This window comes from Apteryx mantelli, chromosome 3, assembly GCF_036417845.1.
Source record: "Apteryx mantelli isolate bAptMan1 chromosome 3, bAptMan1.hap1, whole genome shotgun sequence".
Lineage (NCBI taxonomy): Eukaryota > Metazoa > Chordata > Aves > Apterygiformes > Apterygidae > Apteryx > Apteryx mantelli.
Window position 1 is genome coordinate 84534794 of NC_089980.1, and position 16018 is coordinate 84550811.

At 37.7% G+C, this 16018-nt stretch overlaps 1 protein-coding gene across 1 annotated transcript in view; it reads left to right on the forward strand.

Annotated features, from left to right (window-relative positions):
• The first annotated feature begins 863 nt into the window (after positions 1-863).
• The window catches only part of FRK (fyn related Src family tyrosine kinase), a 54637-nt gene continuing 39482 nt past the window's right edge, over positions 864-16018 (forward strand). Inside the window, exon 1 of the mRNA XM_013958971.1 lies at positions 864-1294. Coding sequence (XP_013814425.1) covers positions 864-1294 — 431 coding nt within the window. The remainder of the gene's footprint in view (positions 1295-16018) is intronic.

Genomic DNA, 16018 nt, shown 5'->3' on the forward strand with positions numbered 1-16018 from the left:
TAAAATGCAGAATAACAAATGAATTAAAATCTATTGCTGTTTTACTGTAAGTTCCATATATTTATTTTTCCTCAGACGAAGTGCCAAACCAAGCTCAAAAAAAAAAAAAAAAAAAAAGGAAAGAAAGAAAAGAAAATAGCTAGAGGACTGTTTCAAAGCCCTGACGTTCATCAGGAGGAAATGCCTGTGTGTAAAGCAGGAACAGAAACATCAGGTGTGCTCCAGGTGAGGGCGCCTACCAACCTCAGACATGCAAAGGATTCCCACAGAGAGGAGAAACCAAAGCAAACCAGGAAACAAAAAGAAATATTCAAGCTGTCCACGTCGGAGACTGCTAAGGGAACAATCCAGTCAGCTTGGTTACTCATTACCGAGACAGACTGTACAGAAGTTCACGGCTGATCACACAGCAGAAACCTGTTTGAGATAAGAAAGCACCCATCACAAGTCAGTAAGAAATGAGAAGACTCCCGGATCAGATTTTCTGAATGTATTTTTTGCTGGGGGAGAAAAGGATCCACGCTCTTCTGTTGTTCCAAGACTTCAGCCCAAACGCAGTTCTTTTGTTGCTTTCCTGTTCAGAAGAGGAAGTAAGAAATTCCCTCCACATGTGCTCCAGTGCTTGAATGCTCAGGTTTCACTCCTGAATCAGGAGCTGCCTGTAATGAGCTCCCGGTGGGGCTTGGAGAGAAGGTTCAGCTGGGACAAGAGTTGTTTCATTTTGTGCCAGAGGAGGGGGGGAGGAAGAAATCCTACAAAGAACTAAAATGTTGATGGTGCAAAAAATTGTCTAAGGATATTGCATCTGGGAAAAGTGAAAGAAAAGAAGAAACAGAGGCAGGCACAAAGAAACAAGCAGCAGGATGGGAAACTTTTGTCAGAAGCATTGCATCTGCTTGAAGCCCTGTGCCCCTTGTGTATTCTCAGGGGGAGAAAACGAGCAGGATGAGAAGGTCAGCCAGGTCTTCACCAACCTTGCTGTGGTAGGCGATGATTTCCAAACAGTGCAGAAAGACAGAGACAGTAAGATAAAAGATAAACCTTTGCCTCCACTGCGTGAGCAGCATCTGGTGAATATTTGCAGATTTGTGGCACTCTTTGACTATGAGGCTCGCACTGAGGAGGACTTGAGCTTCCAAGCCGGGGATAACCTTGAAGTGCTGGATGCTTCCCATGAGGGTTGGTGGTATGCTAGGCTCCTCCTGCCGAGGGGGTCAGTCTGTCCTGGCCGCAAGCTCCAGGGCTACATCCCTGCCAACTACATAGCTGCTGACCAGAGCATCGAAGCTGAACCGTAAGTAACCTGTGTAACATACGCCACAGTCTCTTTTCCGTCAGTTTAAGCTGGTTTGGAGCAGACTGTTATGGCTTTTTTTCTTGCCAAGTAGGACCCTGCCACACTCGGCCTCCTTGCCTTCAGGTGGTCCTACCAGTGATAGAGCTAGTCAGCATGTGTGAGGAGAAGATACTGTAGTCTCAAGAAAATCAGTCATAAGAGGCAAAGTATTGAGGTTTCTGTTTGGGTTTAAATTATTTCCCTCTCTGATATGCCCTGGTTGCTTGCTCAAGAAGCATCTGGGAATATCAGGTTGGTTACCACTGTGAGGGCTCATTGCTGTTATTGGTATAACAGTAAGTGTGTGTCAGACGCTTTCCAGAAAGTAAAAAGAAGCAACCCCTATCCTGAACAGCCTTTAGTCTAACTGCTGTGTTATCAATTAGTCAGAGTTTCAGGAAGCTACCTTTTACCTATGGATTCTTGTTACAAATGAGTCTCTAAAATCTAACTTACTTTCTTATGGTTTCCACTGAATCATTTCTTATCTGTAGGCAAACCCCTGCTCTCAGAACAAAGTTAACTGGAGAAAGTACTGCAAAGGAAAAAATGGGTGGATATAGCAAAGCAGTGCAAATTAGGTTTGTTAAAGTTTCACAGAGTTTAATTACACAGCCTGTGTTTGTCTGACCCTTCAAAGCACATCTGATCATACCTAATATTCAGAACTGGATCAGAAATCACATGAAATAAGTTACTTAGCTCCCTAGTGAGGATGAGTAGGGTCTGAGTCAGTCTGGGATGCAGTTACTTGTGTGTGTTGCAATCAGGGGCAGCATTTGCTAAAATAGCACTGACTGCAACTCCAGAAGTATGTGCCTGCAAAATTATCAATGTGGAAAGGGACAACAGAAATAGCATTGTTAGTCTTCAGAATTAATTTTGACAGGAAACTGCATATCTCTTAACTCATCGTATCCAAAGATTTACTTCAAACTTGAGAGGAATGATGTTGCAGCTTTCAGTTATAGCTCTTGGGACCTGAAACATCACCTCTGATCTGATTCACCCACCGTATTTTCTAGGGCTAGGAAAACTGGCTTAGATAGGATTATGCCAGTCCTTTATCAACTGTAAGATTTGTGCTGGAGGCATCTTATGGCAACTGTAACCTGAAGACCTTAATTTCCAGAAACTGACCAGCCATTTCTGTTTCTGTATTCAGGCAGACAACATTTTCAGTGGTCATGTTCAGAAGAATTCTCCCAATTGCAGAAATTAATCTGCAGGGAAGGTGGTTTTCTAAACCACTAGAGAAATGGTGGTAGGCTATAATTCAGCTCAGTTTGACCTTTGCTCTCTTTCAAGAACCTAGTTTTCTCAACAGGTCATCTAAAATTTCTGCTTGCTGTTAATACTGTGAAAGTAACTTTGTTCAGTTATACAACAAAGTCTCAAGTATCAGCTCTTAAGGTCGCTCTTATTTTTCTAGATCTCCAGCATCAGATATGGAATTAACTTTGCCAAAGTGCATTACTGAATAACCCCTGATTTTTTTTGCTTTTTATAGAAAAAAATATTTTCTTTTAGTCTTTATATACCTCTCCCCTTTTTTTAATAAAGACTAAGTTTGGGCAACATATTTTTGTTTATAGATTTTTAGAATAGTAGAGAATAAAAAGTGGGAATCTTTCACAGCTCTCAAATGAAGTCATTTCTCCAAAAGTTTGACATGGCTTTAGTGTAGTACCAAAACTAATCTGGCTAAACAGGTAGTCTTCTCTCAGGTACTCGGATTTCCTGCTAGGTTAGTTGGCCTTGGTGACCTTCAACAGAAGTAAGTATATAAGACTTTCTTACATGAGGCCACACAGATATCCTTTCATATAGTCATAGACTAACTTAGGTTGGAAAGGACCTCTGAAGGTCGTTCACACCAGCCCCCCCAACTCAAAGTGTGTCCAACACAAAGTTAGACCAGGGCTTAGGGCTGTGTCCAGTTGACCTTTTCACCCTCATGGTGAGGATTTTTTTCCTTATATCCAATTGGAATTTTCCTTGGTACAATTTCCTCTAAAACTTCACCCTCACCTATACTCCACCTTTCATACGTGTATTATCCTAGTGAAGCAAATCAGGTGAAACAATAAGAGCAGCAGCAATGACAACGTTTTAAAGAGCTAAACCTTGTTTTCTTTAAATTAAACCTTTTCATTTTGATTTTAATTAGCTCTTTCCTTTGGTCTTGACTAATTGCTCATGGTCATGACTGACTTTTCTGGAAATATGAAAAGATTTTATTGCATTCTTCCATCTTTTATACCAGTTCTTTAGTTCCAGCAGAGAACTGAAAAAGAATGGGAGACTTGCAATCTCTATTACATGTTCACCTGCCAGAACACGTATATATTGTATATATGCAACATGTTGTTTACGCTTTGCAATTTTTGCCAGGCACAGCTGATCAGCAGTCTTTCTGCTAGCTGAAAGCACATTCCATAGCACTAGCTAGCTGCTGTATGTCTGCAGAGATGATGGGAATTTGAGCTTATTTCTAGACTGTATCTCCATCTTACTGGATCCAGGTTAGCTTGTTCTGGGAAACTAACTTGTTGATCAACTATGAATATGCCTTGGTCATTGTTTGGTGCACAGGGAGGAATTTATGAAGTTAACAATTTCCATTTTTTTGAGTTTCAACTTTTTAAATTAGTATTTGTAAGTGAGCTAGGCAAGATGAACAGAGAATAACAGAAGCATCCCCTCTTTGCATTGGTGCTACAGAAGTCTCTAGAGTTCAAGCAGGGCCATTCTTTAAAAAAAGAAAAAAAAGAAAAAAAAAGAAGAAAATATTTATCCTGTTATCTCCTTGCTTACAGCTCAGCGTTAAAATATGAAATTTACTCATATCAATCTGACTTGCGCAGTAGCAGTTGTAGGGGAAAAAGTAGCCTTTGATCTCTCCTGGATATGCTGAGATATCCTCACATGTTCTTGATATGCACATAGATCATTCTGCACACAGATGTGGAAAGCGTTTTTTATTTTATTTATTATGTATTTTATATAATCTCAGATTTAAGTATTAAGGTCAGCAAGTGAACCTCTCTTGAAGCAAGATGTTTTTCCAAAATGCAACTACTATTAACACTTCGGCTCTTTGATTCATGGTATCAGTCTTAGGAAGGTTGGGAAGAAAGCCAAACTGTATGATCTTCAGTCGTCTTCAGCAGCTGACTTTAGCATGATTGTGTGTGTGTGTGTGTGCGTGTTTGTGTGTGTGTATATACACACATAAACTATATCAATCTATATCAATTTTTGAAAAGATTGGAATTCATATGCATGCATAGATGCCCCATAAGTTCAATTAAGTAAAGGGACAGAAGGGCATTAAATATTCTTTAAGTCATGGGAATGACTCGGAGATGACAGGCTCAGTATGTAAGTTTAGCTAACATATTCTTGAAAGCTTCATTCAAAACTGTCAGTTCTTTTGCTAAACATTTCAGATTGTCTTGCAGCCTTCAAGATTATAAACAATAAATTATAGCTGTTCCTTTTTATCAACATCTTGACATGATCTATATTGTAGACCCAGTTAGGGATTGGTAAATCCATGTGGTTCTGTGTTTTCCGTTCTGACAGAAGATAATGTTAGATAATTGCGTCTTCTCCTGTCCAACTGCCTCAGCAGCCAATTTTGTCTTCTCTCTGAAGTGTCTGTGAATTCTTTCAGGGAGAAAGGCTTTTGAACTTTTCCTCAGTAAGGAAAGTTCTTCTTCAGTAAGAAACTTTACTATCTTGTCTCCATTTAGATAACAGTTTTTCTTCTTGGAAGTTACCTTGCTTTGACTCCATCCAGTATGACTGAGGTAGTGCTGGCAAGACGGAACAATAAGTGGATGAAAGGAAAGAAAGAATGTCTGATATCTCCACTTTGTGGGGGGAAAAAAAAAGTCTTTTATAAAAAAGGAAATTTTCATGTATTTTGGCTATCAGAATGTTCAAGCAAAACTGATAAAGAATGAGATTTCTTTACTGTGTTTCTTTCCTCAGACTATTTCTGCCAATTATTCATAGAAATTGTATGTAGAGAAGAGATGTACACATTGTAGATTGCTAATATCTTCACTTATAACAAATTTATGCCAAAAGTCAAACACTTACTAATTGTGCATGATATCTCATTTAAAAAAAAAAAGAAGTTTCTCTTGCTTCCTTCTTTTGGCTTGAGTAATCCCTTCCAACGTGAATGACTCCAGTGAAATCAATATCACTCTACGTGAATAGGGGAAGGGAAAAAAGGATAACTCAGTGGTTTGGATTCTGCCTGCCACAGTGTTGCAGTCTAAATGTGTAAGATTAAATACATAATCCAGAAGTTTACATAATACAGAAGATTAATTACATCCAAGAAATGTCCACCTTCTACTGCAAAGGATATTTTGGACAGACTTGGGGAACAAGGCCCTTCATTTTTATATTTACCAGTAAAGCATCTTCCCATAGCTGATCTCTTGTAGCACCTGCAATACTCCTTATCCTAACCACATCCTGCACAGTGGAGGGGTTGCAAAGGGGTTGTACCTGGTGTCTCCGGAGACAGGTGTGTTCTGGCTGTACCTGGACTAGCTGGGATAAGTCAGCCTGTGAGCAGAAAGCATTTGTCTAGCAAACCGCAGCTGCAGATGATGTACAAGCACAGTGAACTTTCACCTCATGAGGAATTACATCCATAACTGCATGAATACTTTTTTACTTTTCTCAGCCTGCATGAAAACAGAGGTAGCCTATGCGAATGATAGATTAGCTGCTGTAAAAACACTTAGCACTTCGCTTCTCTGTGCATCATGGGTAGTAGTCAAAATCTCAGTCCAGAAAGAAATTTTTCATATCCAAGCAAGTTTGACTGAGGTTATGTCTGCCACATCCAATGACTTGGGAGTGCTCCTCTTTCTGGGTTTAGAAATGTATCATTTGGTAAAAGGGAAGATAAAAACACAACTGGAGATAGTCACATATTTTAAGTTGAATTTCCAGCAAAAGATGATCAGAAAGAGCAATTTGATTAGCACCAAAATCTGAACTAAGATATATAAATTTCCTTGGCAAGGAATGTGTCCTTACTTTATGCCCTTTCTGTGCCTGCTGTTATTCTGCACTATAAACAGGAACCATAGTAACACACTCACCTGTCCTTATTTTATTACTGCTGGTTGTTTTAACTAAACAAGAAAGCGACATAGTGCAAATTGTTATGGACAACAAATACAGCCCAGCTGTACAGTTAATTTTAATGAAAAAAAAAAAAAAAGAAAGGAGGAAAAAAATTCTGTTGGAGTGACATGAATTCTGTTTTTTAGAGGAAGGGCAGAGTATACTTATCGGAACTTTCTCCAGCCATCCTGATGGACCTGTTGGCTGTTTGTTGAAAGTAAACTGCATAGCATATGTTCATCCCAACATTACTGATGCAAGAATGCTGTGCTGAGAGAAGTAAATCCACACAAATTCCTAGTGGATTAGGTCAAAGATGATCACTGCAATTACTTTTAACTATTACCAGTTTCAGAAACATTCCTTATTTCTGAGAAATTCCTTATGTAGGTATTTCCCAGCTGGTGAAAACTGAGGCCCAGATCTAATCAAGGAAACCTCACCAGTCAATTCCGCAATGAGCTTTTTATGCACCTCTTGGAAGGGAGAAGCAACTTGTAAGTTATTTTTGTCAATATCCCTAATTCCTTCACCTTCTCTGACCTGAGTCTGCTTTAACTATTTCATACATTGACTGAATCTAAGTTAGTATACGTGAACAATAAAGCATCCACTGTGCTGACCTGTTTCAGACTTTCTGCAAATTCAGGCTTATGAATTTTCTTTGGTTCATGTGAGTCATTTTTCAAGGCAGTATTAGAGCCACAAGGTCTAGGGGCTCTTTTTAAAATGAAAGCTTAGATTCTGCAGAACACTTGAGAAATCTGAATGCAATCCATTGCAGTTTGACTGCATTCCCTCCCTCGCTCCCGCGCTAGCAATTTCTTTCTGTATTACAGTACAAACTCCTGAGGACATCATCGGAAACAGCGGGCAACGTAACCCTTGTACCGAAATGAACTTTTAAAAACTACTCAGATCTAACATGATTGCTTTGTTTTTCTTAGATTATTGGAACCTTTTACGTTAGATATCAAAACTACTCTCTTGAAGTTTTTTGTAGAAAACGATTCTTTGTCACTGAAATATGTATTTATTATAAATCATTGAAATGGCTGTATATGAACTCTATATAAAGTTCAAAGTCTTTTGTTTCAATGAATATACTTTTATGTATGTATTTTAATGCACACGCACATAAACACACAGAAAGTCTAAAGGACCAATACTTTTAAGACCATGCAAAAAAGCTCTGTGACAAGGTGTATATTGCAAAGCCAGAAGATCGTGCTTTTAGTGTGTTTTAACTTTGAGTACCTGGCATCTTCAGTACCCAAAGTCTGGAACTACCATGCTTGTCCAAGAATGGAATGCCTGAAATGCCTTGAAATGATTGAATACTAGAAAAAGAGCCTGAATTTAATCTCTTAACATTTTAGCCTCATCTGAGCATTCCAGTACTGTCTTTAAGCATATCTCAAACTTTTTTTAAACTCTGCTCATTTCTTAAGTGTGTAAAGGTACACTGACGAAACACAAAAGAAGATGTTTTACAGAGCTCTGCAAAATATCAGATTTTGTCAAGTGTCAGTGGTGTTTACACATCCATGTGTATAACCATGTCCATAAAACAGGTATCTCTGCTCAGCAAAGTGGAAGGAATTCTGGCATTGCAGATGAACAGTTCGTGCAAACTTGTCTAATTTAGGTCACCTATTTTTTGGCAATGTATTTTTTAAAATATTTATAAAGATTGTTTATTCAAACTTTGGAAAATGAAGAAATGCCTTCCTACCTCATCTACAGCTGAAATTAGTATGTACATTACACATTATAATTAGTTTATATTAGTTTCCGTTGCTATACTATGAAAGATGTATTGTCAATGAACTATGTGAAGACAAGAAGCCATATACATAAAAACTGCAAGCATAGGCAGGTAGTTTTTCCTATGGCACTGTGAAACCCAGGTGGCTTTTAGAGCGCCTCTTAGAAAAAACAATGACATATCCTGCTCAGAAAAACTTAGTCGTTCTGTTTGATATTTTTTCTTCAGCCTCAATAGGAATAGCGTTGTGTGTGTTAGCCTAGATTAGTCTGTTTTGAGCAATGACATTGGTAAAAATGTACGCCAGATACTGTATAATAGTTACTATCACCTCAGTAGTTGTCTTTGATGGCTGTATGGCACAATACAGTTGTGCAGAGCTGAGTGATCTCTGAACAAATTTGGTAGAAAAAAAAGTAACGAATAGTTCAGCGAGGCTAAGAACTCCTAACGCTGTGCTGATTTTGGACAAACTAGGTCAAGTATCTCTGTGAAGAATTATTTTGTAACATGTAAAAGCACTGTTGGTTATAGAAGAGTTTGGGGCTCTTTTGTGTAGGAAGATACCTATACTAAAAAGATTAAGTCATAAAAATATAGAAATAAAGAAATACCCTGCTAGGTCAAATCAATGGCCTCTCTAGCCCAGTTATTCTGTTTCAGAAAAGATTTTATGAAAAGTGCACAAGCCTATCTACTTTCTTTGATCTATTCCCTTTGTACTTCACCAGAGGCTGGAATTGTTGTATTAGCTGTGTTAGAGAGTACATTGCTGCCATGTCTAATTACGGACCTGTTGTCAAGTCTATTTAGCAAAAGTGTAGGTGTTGAAACTGCACAATTGTTTTAGGAAGAGACCAAGCTATTAAAAAAAAAAAAAAAACCAGCCAAAAAACCTTCTTGTGAAAATTCTAAATTCCGAAACAATTGTTTCGATTTTTTTTCTGGAATGATGATTGTCCAATCCTTACTCAAAATAAATAGGCACAAAAAGAAATAGTAGCACTTTACAGGTCCCTGTGAAATTCACCTGCCTGTTCATTTACAGGCCACACCTGTCTTCCCTAATCTACCTTAATATATATGAGTTAACCTGTGTTGCAGATGTGTCAATTATTTCTTTGTAAGATATATAGTAGTCCATTGATTTTGGCTTCTACTGAAGGAGCAAAGGCGAGACCTGAATATATCCTGTTATTATCTTCTAGACATAATATGGATGCATTTTGCAAACTTTATTAATAATGAGGCAGTCTTCCAGTAGCCCAGTTTAGACAATACAAAATTTACCTGTGCTTTAACTTTAAGTAAGAGTAGTAGAAAAAGTATTATTAATCATAATTTAAATGTTTTCCTGAATAAAATGTTCTATTCCTCTTCAGATCATGCAAACAAAGTAAATATAGCAAAGAAAGAATATAATTTACTAGATAATATTAAAAAAGACAAAATATTATTGCATGCTTGCTACTATATGTAAGAGGAAAAAATTTTTTTCAGTCATTATTTAATAGCATTGTTTGGAACATGTATTTGAGGGCCCTTCTTGCATTAAAACATAAGAAATAGTGATTAAGCTGCTCAGTTACGAAGCTTATTCTTTATGGGAGTATTCTTAAATGTTAATATTCAAGTTTCATCCTAATAACTGTATAAGAAAACCATAAAAGTTGCAAGAAATTAGAAAGGGAAACTACATCTTTGCATTTTTAGCTCTCCAGATATGCTTAGAATTTGTCTGGAAATAGTTTTTTCAAAGATAAAACCAAATATTGATCACCTATATGTTCGATAAGATATAAAAATAAAGATCAGGTAGAACTACATACTGTTTATCCATGCTGATGCACTAATCCTAATCAATGAAAACTGGATAAACAGAGAAATGAATTAAATATCAAGGGAAGGTTCCAAAAAGGATTGCACTGATTGACTTGTTCATTACTCCTGGGCAGACTACTCAGTCACTGAGATATCTCTGACATTTTAGATTTGTCAGCAATAATGTTGGTAAACATTTTGCTTTAGTTTTCTTTCACTAAAACAGTTATATTGTTAGCTTCCTGTACACAATATTTTTCTTGTCTGAAGCTCAAACAATTTTGTGGCACATCTTTTCAAACCTCACTGCAAAAGAAGAGGAAAAAAGAAGACAGAAAAATTCTGAAATTCACATTTGGGAGTTAATACCATGATTTTCAGAAGTGATGAGAACGCACAAAAGTCAATCCTCCTTTTGAAACTATTGATCTTTTTAATTAGTGGGAATCTCCTTCACCCTTATTTCAAAAAAAAGAATGTCTTTAGTTTCACACAGAATCACAGAAGGGTTCAGGTTGGAAGGGACCTCTGGAGATCATCTAGTCCAAGCCCCCTGCTCAAGCAGGGTCACCTAGAGCACGTTGCATAGGATCATGTCCAGGCGGGTTTTGAATATCTCCAGAGAAGGAGACTCCACAACCTCTCTGGGCAACCTGTTCCAGTGCTCTGTCACCCTCACAGTGAAGAAGTTTTTTCTCATGTTTCCTGTTCCTGTTCTATTGTATACCTTTTCCAAGACCCTACAGTTTATGAATGAACTCTATATATTCTCAGTTATTGACATGGATGAATGAGTATCTTTTTCATCCATAGAAAGTCACCTAATATTTTTTGGTGTTCCATAATGGCAGTTTGATTATCTTGGAAAGATAATTATTAGTTTTCTGAATACCTGTAAAGAAAGGAGGAAAAAAAAAAAAGAAAGAAAATTAGATCTTCTTTTTATTACAGAGTTAAAATGTTTGAAAAATTGCCCAGAAGTTTACTTAGATGCTGAGATACTTTTCTGAGATGACGCATGTATGTGGGTCTTGGGCTGATACATATGTGGATTTCACACTGATATGGAGTTGGGTGTGGTCTAGCTATACTTCTAGAAGTCAAAAGTGTCCTTGGTACGCCACCCTTCCCATCTGTCATCTTCAAAGGGTTGCCCTAAAAACTGGGAGAACTATTTGGTTAAGAAATTTGTCACTGTATGAAAGAACAGTTATGTTCTTTGGCTTGAAAACTTTGGGTTTTCGGACTGTGCAATTCCTTTCTGATACCCCTTGGACTCTGAGTGACCTAATTATTCTCCACTGACAGGGGACCAGAGAGTGGGTGCGAGTCTGCTCAGACTGCTGGCAGTAGGTTAAGGAAATAGGTGCATGTGTGTATGTACAAGAGAGAGCTTCCACAGAAATGGATGGAAAGCTCTGTTTTACCACCGGTGTCCTGTACAGCTAAGTGGGACTTCTTGTTTCCAAGGGCTTCTGCCTTACCTCTGCACTGAGGTGAATTTGCCTGGGAGAGAAGAAAAGTAATTTCTCAAGAAAATCAACTGAGTGCTTTTGGAAGCTGTAATGGCTTAAGTGAATGTATGATTGAACATTTTCTTGTCCTTTTGAGCTTCACTTAATGTTAAATCAGTTGATGTCATTAGGGTTCTCTGTACCACGTTAACATTAAGGCTACCTCAAGGTTTCAACTTTGTTCCTCAGTTGTTATGAATAGCAGAGTTATTGCTACTTTTAAAGTATATTATAATAGTATATCAGTACTTTTATTCATGTATGTATTAACAAATGCAATCAGATACTAGCACTGATGCGAGATTTTACAGATCTACTTGGAAGACTCTGTGAAGCAGAAACTGGGCCTGAGGAACACATTTTCAGTCTTTTTAAAATACACTATTGCATGGCTATGTTTCATACAAAAAGCCCAAAGCAATGCCTGTTACAGCCAATGGTAGCCTGATTCCAAAGACAAGTTGTTTTAGAACAAGTTTTAAATGCAATGAAGTCCCTATCCAAGCACAAAACTACTACTGGAACAAACTTTGATGCAATGATTGGCTTTTGGTCTCTTAAATTGGAGAAATACCAGTGACTTATGTAACCAAAACACAACAAAAAGTGATGTGATGTCATTTTCACCTACCATTTATTTTCTTTTATGGAAGAACTTCAGACCATATTAAATTATTTGGCCCTGTGATACTATCCCTCCAAGAGCAATGGTCATTTTCAAGTCATAACAAAGTTCAAGAGTAGCCAAAGTTGCAATGTTTTGTTTCTGAGTCAGTCTGAGTTGGAGAGATGTCACCTGAGCTCATCATTCACCCGAGCATGTTGCTGAGAAGTGCCTAGTCCAGACCCTGACTGGGTGGTTGGTTATTGCCTGCAGCCCACGCATGCAGTGCACAAGGGTGTAGAAAGACACAGGGCTCAACTTAGGTGTGCTGAAATTGTCTCCAAATTCAATAGGTCCTTGTTGGGGTCTGCAAAGTAATGCAGTGTCACTTTGTGAAGCGGGAACAAGGACTGATGCTGCACATCTTGGTGAATCATGGCAGGGATGAGGAGGGGAGCTGCAGTGAAAAGCTGCAGACTCCTGCAAGAATGACACTTGCAGGTACCTGTTTAAGGCATTTGCTACAGAGCAATTCACTAGGTGACTGGGGTGCATCAACTTCTAAAATTCAAGAAAACCTGGAGCACAGGCCAGACCAAAAAAATTTTAAATATATTTTGGTTCACTTTTCATTCTGCTGCCCAAAGAAACTGCCTTTATCATAATGCAGCTCCCCCACATGAAACACAAACACTGTCTTCCAGACTCTGTTTCTATTTGTTCGCTATAGCAATCCCAGAGCAAATTCAATTCCATTTAATTATGTTTGCAGCATAATAGACTGTTATTATCATATAGTGAAAATTTAACATAATGTTACACATATCCTCTTCTAAACAGAATCACATGACAATGCAATTATCACCTATCGAAGTACTTACTAAAAAGGCTTATACCTCCAACATGTCACAATTTTTTGTAGATAAACGTCCAGCTAATCCTCATATTTATTTTTACGAGAAAATAAATTTGTTCTAGACTGTAGCAGGAAGTACCTACCTCTGTGGTGAGTCCTGGATTTTACCACACTCAATGTTGAACACTGCCTTATCCAAACAATCCCACAGTTTATTACAGCAGAAGTCCCTAAAGCTCTGACAGTCCCTTTCTTTAGGCCACAGCTCATTATTTCCAACAAAATTAGCAGAGTAATACAAAACAAAACCCTTTCTTAGGCTAAAGCAGTGTCCTTTTTGGCACATGAACCGCTCTACTCCTGCAGTTTGTTCTGATGGGCTCCCTGAGGCATTTGCTAGCACAACCTGGGGCCTGTTTTGGGTTTTAGATATGACCAAGGTCAATCTGCTTGGGCAGGCAGGCATTTCACCAGTTTACTGCAGTTGCACTGTAGTCATTGGGCTCATGTACGGAAAGCTAATGTTCAGCGTTAAGAGTCAAGTTTTCAGTGAGTAGTAAAACTGAGACTCTCTTAAAAAAAAAAGATACTTCACCATGTAAATGTGACAAGTCGGTCCTTGAGTCTAGAAATATAAAACTGTTTTTCTGGCAATAACCTGCAATTCATCTATCTTGCCAAAAAGTATTTAAGGTTCTCCCTAAATTTGGTGGTGGCTTCACATAGTTGCAGTCCCAAAAGAATTACCTGTGTTATAACAATGTCATGTTCTACAAATTAGTGGCACATAAGCATCTATGCATGATACATATTCCAGCAAAACAGTGACTATGCTGTTTTAGATAAATAGGTTAAAATCGCCTCATTTTGACTAAAGATACCCTACATGGATGAATGGATTATTTGTGTCATACTACTAATAATAGCAACAACAATAATAATGTTAGTGACCCAATGAATATAGGAAGAGAGGAGAGGGGAAATTGATTCAGGGTAAGAGAGAAGCAGCAATGTTTCTCATTTTGCTGCTTAGCTTTATTTTTGCTGGAAAAAAAAAAATCCTTGATTTTAGTTTTGTATCAAATCAAAATATTTAACATGGCCTGAAACAAAATGCAGGGTATTGTTTGGTTGTGTCTTTTTTCCAGGTGACTTAATCCTTTCTGAACAAAACTCAAAGAATAAAAAAGTTTATTTTTTCATGGAAATTCCATTTAAAAATGGAAACAAAAAGCAACTTTAAATTTGAAATTATTCAAATTGAGTACCTTCACAGTTAAGTTATAATATTTTGCTTAGAAATTGTATGGAAAAGTAAAACTTCCTTTTTTTCCTTACTTCTTTGTCTTTTCAATTCCTCTTATATTCTGGCATCCTACAAAGAAAGCTCTCTCAATTCTACCATAAATTTAGTATTTATGGAAAAACACCAACCAGTCAGCTATAATTTTGTGACAAGAACATTAGCAAAATGGTATCCACAAACCAAGAGCAAAATATGATTTGTTATTTTCCAGAACTACGTATTTCTCATTGTAATAGTTATTTAAAGAAAAAAACATACTGTTGATCTTGAAATACTAAAAGTGCAAGTGGGACCTGTACTATATTGCCTCAGATAAGCTGTTACTTTCAAACACACAGGCAGAGTTCTGCATACTTATATAACATAAAATAATGCTGCTCTACTGGTTTTGATAGAGCTCTGCTGCTTACGTCATGTAGGACTGAGCTTTTAGTTTTTCAGAACTATTCATGTGTTCTTCTATGTTTTCCTGAATGGAAAGAAAAATAAACTTATTCCACCCACTGTTCCTGTGAAATGACTCAGACGCTTTAGGGTCCACATTTAATGTGGATGTTATTCATTTAGACTTGAAATAAGTTATTCAGCAACAAGGATCTGAGCAATAGACCTGACTCAGATCTTTATGTATGAAGGACATTCATTGTGATTGGATAAGGTTAAATGTGCTGCCCTGCATAGTCATCCCTGAAAACCTGAATTTCTGGTTTCACTTGGATCAAACTAGTTTCTGATTTGGGGAAATAAGTAATCAGAATGGATGTGTATGGCTATATATGTACAATTTTAATTAACATTTTTTCAAGCATTGTTCAAGTTATATACTTTCTGCAGTGTGCTAAGATTTTAATTGATTTACCTAATGCTGATATCTACATATTTTATTAAAGTCTTAGTCTGTCTCACTTGTTTGTGAGGGCAGTTTGATAAGTAAGGTTTAGGCCACTGTATTTAAGTCACCTCTAGTCAACAAGTATATCATGATGATGAATGGTAAAGTATTCTGTAGGCAAGTACAAACATGCATGGTGGGATTAAATTAAGAAAGGGAAAGGGAGAAGAGCTGTAGAGAGCAATTATGTAGTAAGTGTTGGTCTGTGAAATTGTTTCCCCAAGCAGTAATGAAATCCCTGCCAAAGACACATCCCGTGCAGGAGCAGGACAGCTCTCAAAACCAGGGTTTCCTGAGCAGGTGCTGCAGCTGAGGCAGCCGCAGGTTACACCCTTGGGCATTAGGGATGTCATCAGATAAAGTCCTCCGTTTTGTCATGCCTTTATTTTCTCGTGTACTGTCTGTTAGTACTGATCTCTCTCTCCCTCCATCCCCTTGATGATATTCTGCAGTCCTCTCTTCCTCTTCTTTGACCTTTTACTATCCTGCTTCCTCCCTCCCTCCTGCGGTGTCCTATGCGTTCTTTTATTAATAGTTATAAATTCCTTCTTCTTAAATTTTATCCTTGTCCCATGCATCCTTGCATCTCTGATAATAAGCGACAATGAGGGATAGGCAGAGTTAAAAACACTCCCAGGCAAGCAAGGAAGAAGTATTCTGTGTCCAAAGGAGCAGAAACCTGATCTTTGATTTTCTAGCCTCTGCACAGTGAAAGTTTGCAAGTCTTAGAGTAATCTTGGCTCTTTCAGTATGTAGAGTCT